Raw genomic sequence first — 15907 nt, 5'->3', positions numbered from 1 at the left:
CTGGCACTACATTAAACACTCATGATGAACCTCTGGTGGGCCATCATTTTCCCCTCTCACCCATCTACAGCAACATAAAAAATACACAGCAGTGACCTAGAAGTAATTTAGATCTGTTACTGTGCTTGTCAGGCAGCAGTTGGGGGGTTTCAAGCATCTGTTGCAAACCTTTGTTTGCAGTAGATTATCATGTCGTCATAAAAATTTGCTCTGGGCTGCAGGTTACAAAGCAAAATACCCAGAGAAAAGAACATTGAGTTTTGTTGTTGTTTTTTGAATTTGTTGTTTTAAACATGCATGCAGTCAAAAATCAATACTGTTTGGTTTCTAAAAGTCAGGGAGAAAAAAAAAAATCAAAAGAACTACTTGAAGATATTTAATACTAGATTTTTATCTCCTCTTTTCTCCTGCCTTACAAAAGTCATAATCCAAATATTGGATCATTTCTGTTCATTTTTGAGCCAGAAAGCCTTGCTGATTCCAGCAGGGAGTTCTGTTCAGAAATCAATGGTATGATATGGCCCGTGGCTTCAATTAAAAAAAAAAAAAGCTGACAAATAATTATTGGCTCATAAGTGATACTGGGAAGCAACCCAAAAATTAAACAAATAAGCAGCCATAGCTGAAATGTTGAGATTTATAAACATGTCACGTTGAGAGTGTGGGAAGTTTTTTTTACTTATGAAATTACATATGGATTATTATTCCATCTTTAAATTCATAACAATATCTTCAAAAGAGCAAACTTAGGCAGTGGGATAAAAACTCATCTGCATTGATCTTTTTCAGGAATATCTTTACAAGGTAAATCCTTTGTAGCCAACACAGTGTCCATCACACAGTGAGGACATCTTTAAAAACATCCACGATCAAATGCCCGTCTGTAATCTGACATTACTACTAATTCCAGAGTTCTTGTCCTTAGTAAACTGATATATTCCTACCAAAGGTGTCACCATTTTGTTTCTTCCCTGTACCATCTACAGGCTCAATTGCAGGATCTAAAAATTTGGACTGACCGCTCCTACCTCCTGCTGCCAGGATATTTTTAATGTTTATTCTGATATTACTGATAAGGCTGGAAGCATTCCTTGTCCTTTTGTTATTTCTGTGCCTCCTCTTAGGTTTCACATGTCAACTGCTTGTAACTTTATCAAGCTTTGATTATTTCAGCTGGAAGTTTCCATCTTGGCTGTTTGATAGAAGCTGAAAGTTCTTACAAATTTTCAAATCAAAATATTTCAATAATTTCTAAAACCAAATGTAGAAGGAAAGAGCATAAGTAGCAACATTTTCTTAGAAACAAGCTAGTGTTCAGAGCAAGGAACTGAACTTTATGTCATTGGAACACCTTTTTGCGATTTCCATGAAAAGCCACTCAAATCTGTCTCGGGTATAAAATTCTTGGGAGGTGGGGAGGAAAACTGCCAGTTTTCAGAGACTCATGGGTTTGATTTCAGCATGTGTAGTCCCCTCTGTGCACTGGGCAGGCTCCAGTGTGGGCGAGAGTAGGGTTATCCTGAGTAGTACAGCTGAGTGGCAGCCACACACGGACTGAGAGGGGCTGACTACACAAGTCTGTTACTCACCCCAAAAAATAATTGGGGGATCTAATGAGCAAGAAATTAGGGTAACATGGAGCAGATGCCAGAGGACTGAGATAGAGGTTTGCTGGATACACAAAGATGGGACTACGATGAAAAACCCATGAGTTAGAGCATGATTTGGGTCAGTCTAAGGAAGACTGGACACCTAATCGGCATTACTCAGTTTCTGAGTTGCAGACCACCATCAGCAGTGATACCATGAACTCAGTTACTAGAGTGTGTGACCCAAATCTAAACTTCCTTTCCTGCTGGTGGTTCATGTTGGCATCAGTACGATATAAAGTAGGATACAGTGGTTGTTTTTTTTTTTTTTTTCTTTTTTTTTTTTTTCCTTTCTGCTAATTATATATTAACCATTGCACAATGGTTGATTAACCAGTGCACAATATGTTAAAACACTGTATGATTAACTCTGTATCTAAGGTCCCTTAATATTAGATCTGGATAGTGGGAATCTGTGGTGCAATGTGATGTTGTACAAAGATGTGCAGAGCAGCTCTGAACAAGCATGTTTGCATAAGATCAGCAGTCAAGTTGTGTTAGTGTTGTGGTTGACTCACAATTGCCTGGCTCTTGTAGGATATAATTCAATAATATGCCAGTTCTGGCTTTAAAAGTTCGTGTGTGCCACTCTCTTCGCTGTGCCAGGACATCTGTTTGTGGGCTAGGCTACAGAAGAACTCCTGAAATTATGTGAGTTAGGAAAAGTTTATTTGGGAGGAGTACTTTTAATCTACACCATGTCACACTGGAGTGTGATCTCACATACAGCTGTACCAGCACAGCTGAGTGCCTGGTGCCTGGCCCAGAAAAGTGGGGTGTGAAAAGCCAGGACTTCTTAAGATGGTAACGCATCAAATTGAAGTCCCAACATGGGCATTTGTCACCAGTGACGACTGCCATTGGGTCACTGCATTCCTCTGCCTTTCCAGTGTGGAACATGCTGCCCTAGATTTGCCTCTGCTGACCAGGATCTTTATCCTGCACCGAACACGAAGAACATACTTGTACGTTGCTGATGGAGGTGCTTAAATGAGCCATCCCATCCCATCCCAGGGGTGAACTCATTCCAGCAAGGGGCAGAGGAGAAAGAAAAAGGAAGCACTTGCATGTGGCTTTTAATGGGCTTGGCAGACCATCAGTCGAAGAGCTGATGGGCTGATGTATGCAGCAGAATGACAGCACCTAAATGGAAAATAATCTACAAGAAAAATGTTAAAAGAACGTAAAACTAGCACCCCAAGAACAGCCGTGGCTGTATATTCTGTGCTGGATTTTTATGACCTTGAAACAATGATCTGGAGTAGCCTGTTCCCTAGTGTGCACCACAGCAGACATGTTCAAACTAGAGGATTAACACCTCACACACCTATCAACAGACACAGGCATTAAGCAGGACGAGATAACAGCATGGGCAATCAAGAAGCACTGCATCCCAGTTCAACACAGGAGGGTTATAAACACACAAGCATCTGAATCCAGCAGTGAAAAACTTAAGCCTGCCAAGCTGAGGATGGATTGAAGTAATGACTAATATTTCCTGGGAAAATATGAGGAGAAAGGAAGATAAGGGGAATAAACATCACAGTACCTCCAGATATAAATAGCATACTGAAGATATAGCCCATCCTGCCCCCTCTTTCTGTCTACCAGACTTATCAGTATTAACATGCTAATTGTCATTAGATAAAGCAGATAGACATTAATGAGAATTTCTCCTCCCCTCCATCCCTACAACTTATTAAATAAGACTGGTTTTCCTTCCCAACCACCTCCCAGGTATGGTTCACGCAGCAGGAATTAAATTTGGCCAGATGGCTTCGGGGGATCACAGCCAGGAACTGGATGTTGAAGTCAGAGAAAAGGGGGTGGGCGGATGGGAAGGGAGCTGGTGAGCCAACTCAAACTAATTCAAGCAGACACTTTCTTTTAACTGCTGCCTCTCATGGAGACCATGAATATCACAGAGGTTTGGTCTTTGGCCTGTTGAATTGAGGTGAGAGCTGAACTCTTTCTCATATTCTCTCTCTTATACAGACTCCCCCCTTCCCTCATATTCTCTAATAGATATGCATCTTTTAGTTCCCCCACAAACCACCCACGCATGCCATGTTTCCCGGCTGCTCCCTAGGTGCCTCTTCCTGCCAGCACAACATTTCTCCACCAGAGTCACCCCCTGGGCTGTGCTCAGGGATCCAAGAGGCAAACGAACTGAATGCTGCTCGAGGACACCGTACGTCACCGACTCTGATCTCCCCATCCTGCAGGGAAGCCCATAAGGTGGTGCAGACAGTGGGGCAGCCCTGAGACACCTCAGGTTTCATCTGGGGTTTACGTGGTTCTCAGCAGGAACCCAACAACATGATCCACCCTTCTCCACCTAGCAAGAATAGGCATGAAGGGGCCTGAAAGCTTGCTTTGGGATCCCTCTTTTAGGGCAAATACATTTTGGGGGTCGTTGTGCTCTCAACAAGTGACTGTGCACAGATATTAGAGGAAGTACCTGCCACTAGGCTCTGAATGCTTTTTTACCAGCCAGTCCTCATCAGGCTGACACACGCTCACTTGCAATATTCCTTTTACACATAAGCACACACTCACATGTTGGTACGTATATAAAATATTTCCACTTACTGGGCACTCAGTAATATTTTGAGTCCACAGGCTCATGTTGGAGCTGTCCTCAATGGTGGTGCATCGCTTCTGCTTGTTATCCCAGCCGCAGTAGGGGTCTCTGGCTCCTAGGCATTCCCTGCATGTGCAAAGAGAAAAGATTAAAGCTCTTTGAGGCTGTCTAGCTCTAAAGACACATATTCAAGCATAGTGCTTGTATATGACAGCTGTCAACTGCACCAAGGCTCAGCAGAAGAAACAATTTCTTCTAAGCAGAGGTTTACCTGCTTGGAAGGAGAGAACAGCTGAACAGAAGGGTGATAGGACACAAAGCAAATATCACTCATAGAAACTGTAGATTAAAAATCAGTTCACTTCTTTCCAAGGCCTAGGGAAAGAAAATGACTTTACAAATTTTAGTCAAAGAACACTTGTCATTGAGATATCTTTGTGCCCCCATGTAATCACTCAGCAGGCCAAATCTCACACAAAGCAACCTCTGTGAGTATGTTTTCTGACACTATGTCCATCCAAAAGGGTTAGACAAGCAGAATTAGCCAATGGACCAGTAATAAAGGCTTTCTATTAGTCCTGGCCTTTCCTGGAACAATGGCTTCATTTATAATCCCAACATCAAGATGTCAGTTTGGAAAAGTCACAGCAGAACATTATTTCTAAGCTTTTGGCTGCTTTGAACACTGCTGTATTCATTTTCCTCCTGAATCCATATTTACAGGCTAAGTGTGTGTTCCCAACATGTGAGCCGCTAAAGAAAAATAACTAGGGTTCCTACTGCCACTGAACAGAGAAGGTCAGTCACTGAATTAGTCTGTACCAATAAAATCCAGCTATATTGGTTGTTCCCATGAGTCGCTTTCAAATCGTTAATTTTCCTTAAGAAAAAACAACAGTACCAGCCACACCATGCCTGTGTTGGTGAAAGACAAAGAAGAGAGGACTAAACCCAAAAGGATTTGCAACACTATTTTTTATTCCAATAATCCATTCTCTTCTATCACACAAAAGGGCCACCAGGATCTTTCCAGAAGTCCCAAATGATTTGAAAACTGCCAATTAGGCAGCAGCAAGGGACCAAGGGGAAAAATTCAGTTCAAGAAGCTAAACGGGAGAGTAATAAAATTTATTCTAAGGGTTGGTATCAGTATGATAAATGAAACATCAAAAAAAAAAAAAAAGAATCAAATGCAATGAGATGTGAACAGCTCCCTCCCAGAAATCTTTGAAATCCTATTAGTCTGTAATCAGCCACAAATGAAAAAGCATGTCCCTTAAGCACAGCTGAAAATGCTCCATCAGCCTGCACCGACTCCAGAGCCATTTGCCCCAAAGCAAACCCTTGATTGTTTTGATGTCTGGTACCCATTGCTTTATATATATATATATATACACACACGTATATATACATGTGTATATATTTATATTTTAATTACAAGTTCTCGGTTTGCTCCTACATTGCAGAAAGACATTTCCTCTACTAAAGATTTCACACAGTGAGCTGTAAGGAGCATAACTTTATCTTTCATGCTTTAGGAAGGTAGTTACAAGGACTGTCTACTACATTTTTCCTTCAACTGCTTAAAAACACCCAAGGAAAAGGCAAAGATGATTTTGTCCCAGCCCCAGGCAACAGAACATCAAATATTTGCTTAGAAAAGACTCCGTATCCCCAGTCCAAGGACGCAGAAGGGACATGTGCTGTTTTGTTGATTACTCTGGTGAGGCACCCTGGTCCTACTGGCATCCCACACTGCCCCCGTCCACGCCGTGGGGCTGCCCCCACGCACAGATCTGCCCCCGCCATGCAGCAGCCCCTTGGCAAGGTCGGCACCGAGTCAGTGACTGAGCAGCCACAGGGGCACCTGCCCACCCTCTAGGTACCAGCACTTCAGGAGGGAGCTGTGCAGCTCCTAGAGAGAAGAATAACAATGAGAAAAGCGATGGGGAAAAAATAAGGAAAGAAGAAAGCCTGGGCTTTTAGTTACAGAGGCTTTTGGTCACGCTTTCAGACCCTGACACCGAGTACACGCTATTGTTTCCAACTGCATGAGGCCATTTTGCTGGGCGCCCAGCGAGCAGAGAGAGGTCATTGTAATTCATAACAGGGAAGGCTGTTGTGAGCATCACCCTATTATGATACACATTTTCTCTGAATTTAATTTATAGGAAAACATGTGCTGCATAAATTCAGGAAATAATCTCCATATGTTCTGTGCTGCAGCCCTCAGCCGCTCTGCAGGCTGCAATATATCCCGGTTAGGCACTGACCACTTTGCCGGCGCTATTCGTAATGTCTGTCATGCAGCTAATGTGCTGCTCCTGGCTGCGAGCAGTGGGCTGCAGGTCCCTGATGGAGCACTGGGGAGGCTCAGCCTGCCTGCCCCAGCCACCAGCACTGGGCCCCAGCTGATGGGCACAGGCGAGGGAGCTGCAGAGCCACTGGAAGTCCGCAATGCCCGGCTCTGGCCAAAGCCTGGCCCTGGGAGCAGGGAGCTCCAGCCGCCTCCGCTCCCTGGATGCTGGGTGTAATGGATCCTTCCCCTGCTGCTGCTGCCATCCAGGCAGAGCCTGGGCTCTGCTGAGTTGTCAAAACGTGCACTCTGTAATTTAACAACCATCAAAGACCGGGACTTCTCTCCATCTGACGGCAGGCCCTCAAAACCATTTGAAATCTAAAAACAAAATAGCTATGCTGTCTGCCTCCCTTCAGGATTCAGAGCCCACTCATCTGCCTCAACTCTGGCAAGAAACCTATTATATCAACTGACAGCAGTACACTTAGGGGTGAGGAGGAATGTTATTTACTTACACACAATTTGCTCCATTTTTTTCCTTTTGTAAGCAGGAAAAGCATCACAATGTGCATTACTTTAAGAGAACATTTCTGGCAAGTACTTTAAGTGAACACTTCAAAACCCACCCTAATTTATATCTTTACAATATCTTTAGAATATATGTCCCTATTTATGTCATTAAGTGATAAAACCACAACAGCAAGCACACACCAAAAGGCATACATATGTATGCATGCACACACAGATCAAAGTGCTTCACAAATGCGTTGTCATTCTTAGTAAATCAGGCACTGTGGCGTGGAAAATAGAAAGATATCAAGGTATTTCCCTATGTGCAGAACACAAAATAAATTGAAATGTTTATGTGTAAATACCATTTCATGTTATGATACTGCCAAAAGGTCTCACACAGGCCTGGGGACCCAAAGTCACGCAGGGCGCTATGTATATACCTAGAAATAAGATACAAAGGAGTTACCAGGCTGTAATGAAATTCTGATGTTTCAAAGTCCATGGGACTTGAGCCATTGGCTCACTGGGGCCAGAATTTCATACCATACATAGAGCCTTCAGCAGTGAAATCTGCATCAAGGTTATCTCAGTGGCAGGCTAGGAATGCCCCTGGGAACTAATGACACGGTATCATTTCCCTTCATAATTCACACAGGTAGAGGGAACCCATTATCCCAAAAGACTACCCGAGCGTGGCAGGTTAACACTGGCTATATTAATGCTAATGACTTAGTTAATGAAATCCCACAAAGTAGGATGTTTGTGGAAGGGAGATGGTGATGATACCACACGGTCCGTGCCCCCAGTTCCCCTCTGGCCATCTAGTAGCTGTAGTGCATTCAGTGAGGACCCGGGAGAATACCTCTTGACGGATATCTAAGAGGTTGGATTTATTATGACAGAGCATTACTACCACTAGCGATTCACTTTAATTCATTGCCTTGCAATAAATGTCTCATCTGAGGCATAATGGCATACACTGAAAACACTCAATTGAAAAACAATTCCATTTGTATCTCCTATTCAAGCTATTTTTTCTCCGGTTCCTTATTCTCACTTACTAAGGACATTTGCATGAAAATAAGATCTTACTCATAAGAGCTCACCTGCTGCCTGCTGTTTGGGAGCTGTAAGCCTCCCTGGTGTTGGCTATTGCAATCATTTTTACCGCAGTCACCGGGGATAACACAAAGGATTATCACTGTGCAAGTGGGGCAAGAAAGCACGGTGCTCTGAAGTCAATGGAAACTCTTAGCTATGGCTCAAAAGAGTTTTTACGGGGCCTCTCAAGCCTGGCTGTGCTGAGCCTTCACTAACAGCATTTGCTGCAAAAAGGCTTCTGCTGCTGAGACTCTGATCCTGCCCAACATCTCCTCAAGAAGAGTCACAGCTTCATGAAGGAAGGGAGAAGCACATTTTTGCTTCCCTGTGCCCCAAGGGCTACTTGGAGACATGTAAGGCATGAGGCCATGTCAATATCTCCATCAGTATTCCCATTCCTTAGAGGAACAAGCAAAGGGAACAGGGAAGAGAAGATGAAGGGGACCCAAAAGCAGAGGTAGGAAACTGGGAGGCACTTGAGAGGCAGAGGCTCTTCGTGTGTGGCTGCGGGGTGGGCCCAGTACCTTGGTGGCAAACCTCATCCTCCTAAAACAGGAATGGGTCATGGATAAAACAGAGGTCCTCCTAGCGCCATCCCAGGGGGTCTCTGAAGGTTCCTTCCTCTCACACATCCCTGCTGAGACCCTGTCTTGGGTCCTAATCCCAACTCTGCTCCCCACTCCAGGCACGTGACATTGCTGCAGCAGCTACAACTTCAGCTTCTTCGGGAAGTGCCGCTCAGCACCCTGTAAGGAGGTGCACGGCCAGACAAGGAGGTCTCTGCTCAGATCACTGTGGGAGCTGCTCACCTACCCACCAAAAACCAGGCATCACCGATTTCATCTTTTTTTTTTTTTTTTTTCCTTTTTTTTTTTCTTCTTTCTTTTAAAGTGAGCTAGATGTGTCCAAAGAAACAATAATGACAGATCATTGAGCACATGCACTGCAAAGCAACAGCAGCCTTCTGATAAGCTAAATAACACAAGGATTTGGAAACTTTTTTTGTAATAGCCTGGAAGACATCTTCTTTCAAAATCTTCATTAAAACTTAAATGTCTGTAGTTCAAAAGTTTCTGATTCCCTCTTCAATTTGCTCTGGGTCTAGATAACTTCCTCTTTTGGTTGTTTTACCCTGAGAGCTAAAAAGCTTTAGACTGTGTAATAAATGGATCATCAAATCAATAGAACCAGACCCAAGAGATTAGTCTTCAGCAGACCAAAGGAAAGGATTACTAAAGCTTCTTCCCACTCTTACACACAAACATGCCATTTGGTACCAACAGCCAAGGAGTTGTCACCCGGAGCACTCGCACTAAAGGACTGTGCTTTTCTCATCTGCCAGGATGCACATACCCTCCCACTTTTGTTCCCTCTCTCTGTATTTACCTCTTTCTCACTACTTTTTGATGACTAAGAGCAATTAGGAATGAAGTGACAGGACGTCATGAGCTGCAGAGGCAGTCTGTAGACCCAGAGACTGAGAAGCTCCCGTCCCAAACTGTAATTTTCTAACAAAACCTTACCATCATGCCACGAGAGGGTTCTGCATCTTTGCTGATGATTTTTGGAACCAGCGGTGAACATCATAATTGCCAGGGTGATACAACAGCTGTCATTTTGCACCTAGACCTTTGAAATCCCATGGGCATCACCAGTTAGTTGATTAGAGGCACAGAGATAGTAGTGCCACAAACTGAATAATGCAGTGTAAACATTTATAGGCTTGATCCTGCAAAGCACTGAGCAAACTATGCTCGTCCATGCTCAGCACCTCAGGAGCATGATCAGCATGTGCTCACCTTGCTCTTTTGGGGGAGTAAGATCCCACAATTCCACATTGGTTTGCTCCACTCTTTCAGCAGGTAGCTCTGAGGGAAGAGCACCCTGCAAGCAATATGGGGGTTTTAGCTCTGTCACTTAGTTGCGAGCATGAGGCTGTTTGGCAGACAGGCATTTCCTGACAAGGTTAGCTTACTGTCCCATTGCTATCAACCTGCGGAGGGGCTGAACGATGGAAATAATCATATTAGCTTCCAGCCAACCAAATCATAATTACTGACAGCCTCAATAGCCCATGCAAGGGAGAGTGGACTTCTGTCTTCCCTAAAGCCAGATGGCATGAAAAGAGAGGAATAAGAATCAAAAGGATGTTCGTGGCTTAAGAAAATAAGATTAGAAAGGGAAAAAAGCACCAGACCTTCAAACAATCCCCCTAATTTTGACACCTTTAAAAATTCAAACTGCAGAGATGAGCTAGTGATCTGTGCAAATCCATTATCTTTCCCCACTGAGAAGAGAAGCCAAGTGGAACTGAGCTGCTTTAGTCAGGCGCTGGTCAAGCAGCAGCTTCATTTCTCAGCTGGTGAACGCAACATATTCTGTGCCAGCTGCTACTGCTCTTTGCTCAAGACTTCTAGCCACAGACTTCAAAAGCCATTATTTGCAGAACAGGGCGCTGCTCAGGAAGAACATAGGTACCACCACCACGAGGGCTTTGGCTGATGTTCCTCTAAAGAGCGAGGGCTCGGTATTTTGACATTTGATACCGGACACTTTGGTGTTTGATACTGGACACAGAGAGTCTGGAGCGTCCGTGTGCTGTATGTGTATGCAATTTATCACCCACACATGCTTAGCATCGGTGCCTGGTGCTCTGCACATGATTTGTTTGAATGCAGAGATTAAAGCCATGGTGTAAAACAACCTCTAGAACTGAGGTGCATTTATGAGCCAAGCACATGTAGCTTATTTGAAAGGAAAAATGCACAGACATAGGATTTTCATAGGCAGTTTCATTTCATTTTCCTTTCCATGTCAGGGACCTTGGCTTGCTAGTTTCCACCTCCTGCCTCACTGTTTTCAATATCTCTTTAATCGATTGCAGTTTATAGATTATGGCCTCGTACAGTTTACACAACAAACTGTTCAATTTCTTGCTTTCTGACATCCCATTCCATCATCTTTTAGCAACAGTGACTTCTTTATTGGTTAGGTGTTTATTTTTATTTTTAAAGCTGTGAAATAAAACAACATTGCACTTATTCAAATATGAAGATTAATGTCATCCCCAAAAAAATTCTGATTAAATCTGGATTTATGTTTACATCAGTAAAACAGGTTATTAAAAAAAATGAATAAGCATTGCTCCATAAACACTATCTGAAAGACACTCTTGTCACTGTGCCAAACAAAACTGACCTCTAACAAAAACAGAAGTACAGAGGGCCACTGATGACCAGCGATGGGATCAGTCATCCACAAGAAGACTCGGCTACTATTAAAGTCCTAATGAAAGGAATAGCCAGAAGGAATTCCTGAATGCGGGGCATGTTTGTCTGGGTTGTGAAGCACAGCCATTTCCTAGCCTCAGCAGGCTTTGGAGCCTTAAGAAAACATGCCCCTCAGGGCTGCCATATGGCAGAAAGCAGAGTGGAGCAGACATCCTTTGGAAAGGCAGCTTGGGCAAATCAGTGCACTCAAGTGTTATTCCCTCTCTCTGCCCTGTGTCAGTCAGTGTCTGAAGGCAGCTGTCATGCTAAGATGTGCTCTGCTCCTGCGTTTCTGCTTTGTGGTTGCAGATCTGGGTGAACATGGCAAATTCCTCTACTCTGGCGCTGTAGGTGGATCCGGGAAGAAGGGTGCTTTAGATGAGCAAATCTCCTGTTAAGGGGACGGACAGGTGCTTTATGTAGCCTCTAGAAGATGCTGATGATTTAAGGACATAAGTAATGCTAAAATGGCAACTTAGGAAGGGAAAGAAAACTGCAAAGGCAGAAAACTTAGAAAGAAATTTAAGTGATAATAGAAGTCTACAGTTATCACCCAGGCTGCAAAAAATAATCCATATTCAAGCAGCTCCTTTGTGAAAGTTGGATTTTGTTAAGCTCTGGGTAATTATTTTCTGCTCAACAAGATATAGATTCAACAGACTCTTTGTATGTTAATGTATGTTAGAAAAGACAAATAAATATTAGACTACCTACTGCAACTCTGAGGATCTAACATCCCTTCGCTAATGCTGGGCTATTTCAACACCGTGTAAGGGGCAAAATGGCCCTGCCAATGTAGTCTCCATCGTTTTTTCCCATGTAGCTACAAAAACGCCACCAAACAACATCAACTCCACTTTTTAGCAAGAGACAGCATTGCTTAATTACATGGATATTCTCGAAATCCAGCCCTACCCACGTGCAGACTGGAGTGTTCCCACAGATCTATAGCATTTTGGTGTTCTGACATGTAAAAGACACCCGACAAGTACAACGATATGTTTTTCTACCACCCATACATATTTTATGCACTTACAGGTATTTATATTTTATACTTAAAACAGCAGCAACAACAAATTTGCTCTAGGTCCAGATTGTCCTCCCCAAAGAGGTAAAACAGCACATCTCCTAATAAAAAGTTGATGACGCCTCTGTAGCGATACGGTCAACTGGCAGGAACACCGGACTTCTGTAGTACCTCTGTGTTTTACACCGTAAACGCAGGCTGGAAGCTTGAGACACGAAAGCAAAGCAGCCATGGCAGGCAGTAGACATCAGGAGCCACGCTGCTGAATACGACCACTGCCTAGAATACAAATCTCATGACCTAATAGTAGCAAATTGCAAGAATTGACAGAAGCAATGGATATCTGCCCTGGGGCTTGCTGGAAGCTTCAGTTATTAATCTTGTTTGTATAACAGTAGCATCAATGTCATCTTAACATTATGTATTCCAAGAAAACTACCTGTTTTGCTGTCAGTCGCCGCTGTGTTGAAACTAATTTCACACAGCCCACCTAGCAGGTATCAGATGGTAATGACTTTTAGACATCATTGATCTGAGTTGGCCTCAAGCCAGTCTGCTAGAGGTCCTGCATAGGATCCATATTCTAAACCGCTCCTGATTTTGTGAGCAAATCACCTGGGCACTATGCTTGAAAAATAAGGAGCAAACAAAAGCCCTCAGCACATTCAACCTCCCTGCTTTTCCCTCCCTCTCAGCAACTCCAAAGCAAACCCCAACAAATCTGCAACCTAGTCGTGACAGTAAAGAGGCAGAAGCCCTGAAATTATCTGACTTTACCTGGCAATTTCTGAAGTGACCTTCATCTGTTTCAGCAGTTGAACAGCCCCAGACTCCTGCTATTGCTTGGTTTTCTTTCTACCACAGTACCATTCATTCAGGGCCATTTGTATCGTTCAGAGCTAAAAGTGAGAGCCCAGAAATTATGCAGACAGCTTAAAATGAATGTAAAGCTTACTGTTGGGTTGTGTATTTAATACGAATGGGAAAAACTGTAATAATTCATTTGGTTCTGAGCAGGGCCCTTCCACTCCTTAATTCTGTGTCCTCTCCTTCTCAGTAATGCGAGCACCAGCGATCTCAGCACAGGCTTATTCCTCAAACAGCCTGGTGCTCGTTTCCCTCCCGGCACCACACTGCATTTCCCTCCTCACTGCGATTTGTGATTCCCTCGTACTTAAATGCCATCTACAAAGTATGCTATTTTCTTCTTCCATGCCATTAAAGATAATGTCAAATAAGATGAAACTGAAAACCAATCTCTCTGGCATCGCACTGGAAACATGCCCCTGCTCGCTGCCTTACTGCTTACCCTTGCCACCTTTTTTCCCAGTTTCAGACACACATGGCCACCTCCCTTTCACAGACTGTTCAAATGAAGCTCTTCAATCACTCTCCTTAGACCTGTGCCATCCCTTCCAAACTTAGAGGTCCAGATCCTGCAAATAGTATGGATGTGCTTAGCTTTACATATATAAGTAGCTACATTAAAGAAAATGGGAGTAATTGCCTGCTACAGCAGATGCAAATGTGTTTTCAGGATAGAGAAAATGGTATAATTTTGCCCTTCTATTTAAAGAACACAAATCCATTTCATCTACCAAACTTTATTCTTTCCAAGAGCTTTAGTGATCATGGTTCTGTATGATGTCTCCGTTCTCTGTCAGTGGGAGTCTTGCTATTTACTTAAATGCAACCAGAATGCCAAACCAGATGTTTAGTGATTTATTCTGATGTATTATTGGGTACTGGAGATGACAAAAGCTTGGGGTGAATACTCTCCTGTCTGCCTATGAAGCCTCCCAAAGCTTTGCAGAACTATTGGTGGCACAATAATTAGCTAATTTCCTTAACCTTGGAGAGGCCAAATCAGCCAAATCAGATGGAAATCAGCGATTAAGCTTTATAACAACATTTTCACAGGATCTTACCTTTCCTTCTGCCTCTATTTCTAAAAGGATGTTCAATGTGCTAGATATTTTTTAAAACTTTCCAGGAGATATTTTCAAAACAAAATCTGGGCCAGCCTCAGCTCAGAAGAAGAGGATGGAAGTTCAAGTTCTTTGATTAATAATAAAGCATCAACGTCACCTCAGTGATCTGCTGGTTGCTGGGCTGCACTGAACAACAGTCTTCATTTCCTCCCCTACCACTTTTACCATTTTCTCTCCCATGTTTTTTACCCAATGATCGTTACTTGTTTGTCCTTGGAGGAACTATCGTCACTCTGATGAACAGGTCAGGATTTCCAGCCCATATTCAATTCACTCTTTCCCTGAAAGTTGCAAATATTAAGGTCTCTTCCCAGACTGTATTATTCATCCAGTTAAGTTCCCCAATATTTTCACTCCTGAAATCTGGTACTTTTGAAAGTCTGTTTTTGCAGTCCTAAACTCAAATGCTTCATTCTTTTGTTACAAAGGATTTTGTACCATGCAAGGAGTAAAAAAAGAAGGAAATAGCAACAACAGTAAACACCACAGCAACGCCCCAGGTGATAGCTCAGATCCCTTAAAGGGTGGTATGGAAGTGGTACAAGGACCTTGTTTGGAATTCCTGTTCTGCACTTTGGAAGGCGGGTACAAAAGGCAGAAAGGGCAAAAAACTCTGCCTCATTACTGAGGCTGCTGACCCTTTTCTTCCAAAAAGTCCCTGGAGCCATTTCAAGAGTTACTCACCTACACGTACTTAGTTGTCTGATCACTGTTCCAGAGCTATTTAGAGGTGAGTTCTGTTTCTCACACAGATCTCAAGTCAGCAAATAAGAGTACTTGTCAGCTGAGTCATTTCTGCTAGCTTTGCATTAAGCACCATGGCCAGAGGGGATGCACAACAGAATTTAGGCCAAGTAGGAGGGCAAAAGCTCAGCATAACTCAATGCAAACTCCCTGGAACAGGGTCAAAAAAGCAGGCAGAGTTCAAATGACAGACTGTCACAGTTGCACACAAGAGGATCTGGCACTCCACACGGCCTCAGAAGCAGGAGCATCTCCGCTGCCACGAGGTTGACGTAAGGTAATGCTCACACAACCTGATGGGATACCCACACATGAGCACTGCACAAGAGGGAGAGGACAGACCATCCAAACTGTTCTCAAAACCTCATTGTGCAACCAAACTGCATCCCAAACCTGCAGGTTTCATGCAAACTGGAAGAAGGAAAAGGAAAGAATGAGTATCATCATTAAGTGCATTAAGAGAAATTGTTCAGGACAGAGAACGAGAGAGAGCAGAATATTTATGAAACCCTCTGGTCTCAACCCCAAACACTTTCTTTTGCTCATTTGAATGTGTAATAAAGGAACAGCTACAATATCACTCTGAGGCCAGCCTCAGGGCGCACAGAGGCACATGGCCCTGATGCTTCAAAGGGACAGTACAAACAGATCACAAAATATTCCCTAAACCGCCAGCTTCATTTTACTACCTGTCTGACTGCAATTCCTAAAATGAATAATCTCATCCTAC

At 43.3% G+C, this 15907-nt stretch overlaps 1 protein-coding gene across 9 annotated transcripts in view; it reads right to left on the bottom strand.

The window, feature by feature from the left end:
- SEMA5B (semaphorin 5B) overlaps window positions 1-15907 on the bottom strand; it is a 260702-nt gene that overhangs the window by 40056 nt on the left and 204739 nt on the right. For all 9 annotated transcript variants that reach the window (XM_084522998.1, XM_084522997.1, XM_084523001.1 and 6 more), the window contains one exon: window positions 4242-4359. In XM_084522998.1, coding sequence (XP_084379124.1) covers window positions 4242-4359 — 118 coding nt within the window. The remainder of the gene's footprint in view (window positions 1-4241; window positions 4360-15907) is intronic.

Source organism: Aythya ferina (assembly GCF_964211825.1).
Source record: "Aythya ferina genome assembly, chromosome: 6".
Lineage (NCBI taxonomy): Eukaryota > Metazoa > Chordata > Aves > Anseriformes > Anatidae > Aythya > Aythya ferina.
The sequence above is the reverse complement of the archived record's forward strand: the minus strand, read 5'-3'. Positions and strand labels throughout refer to the sequence as shown.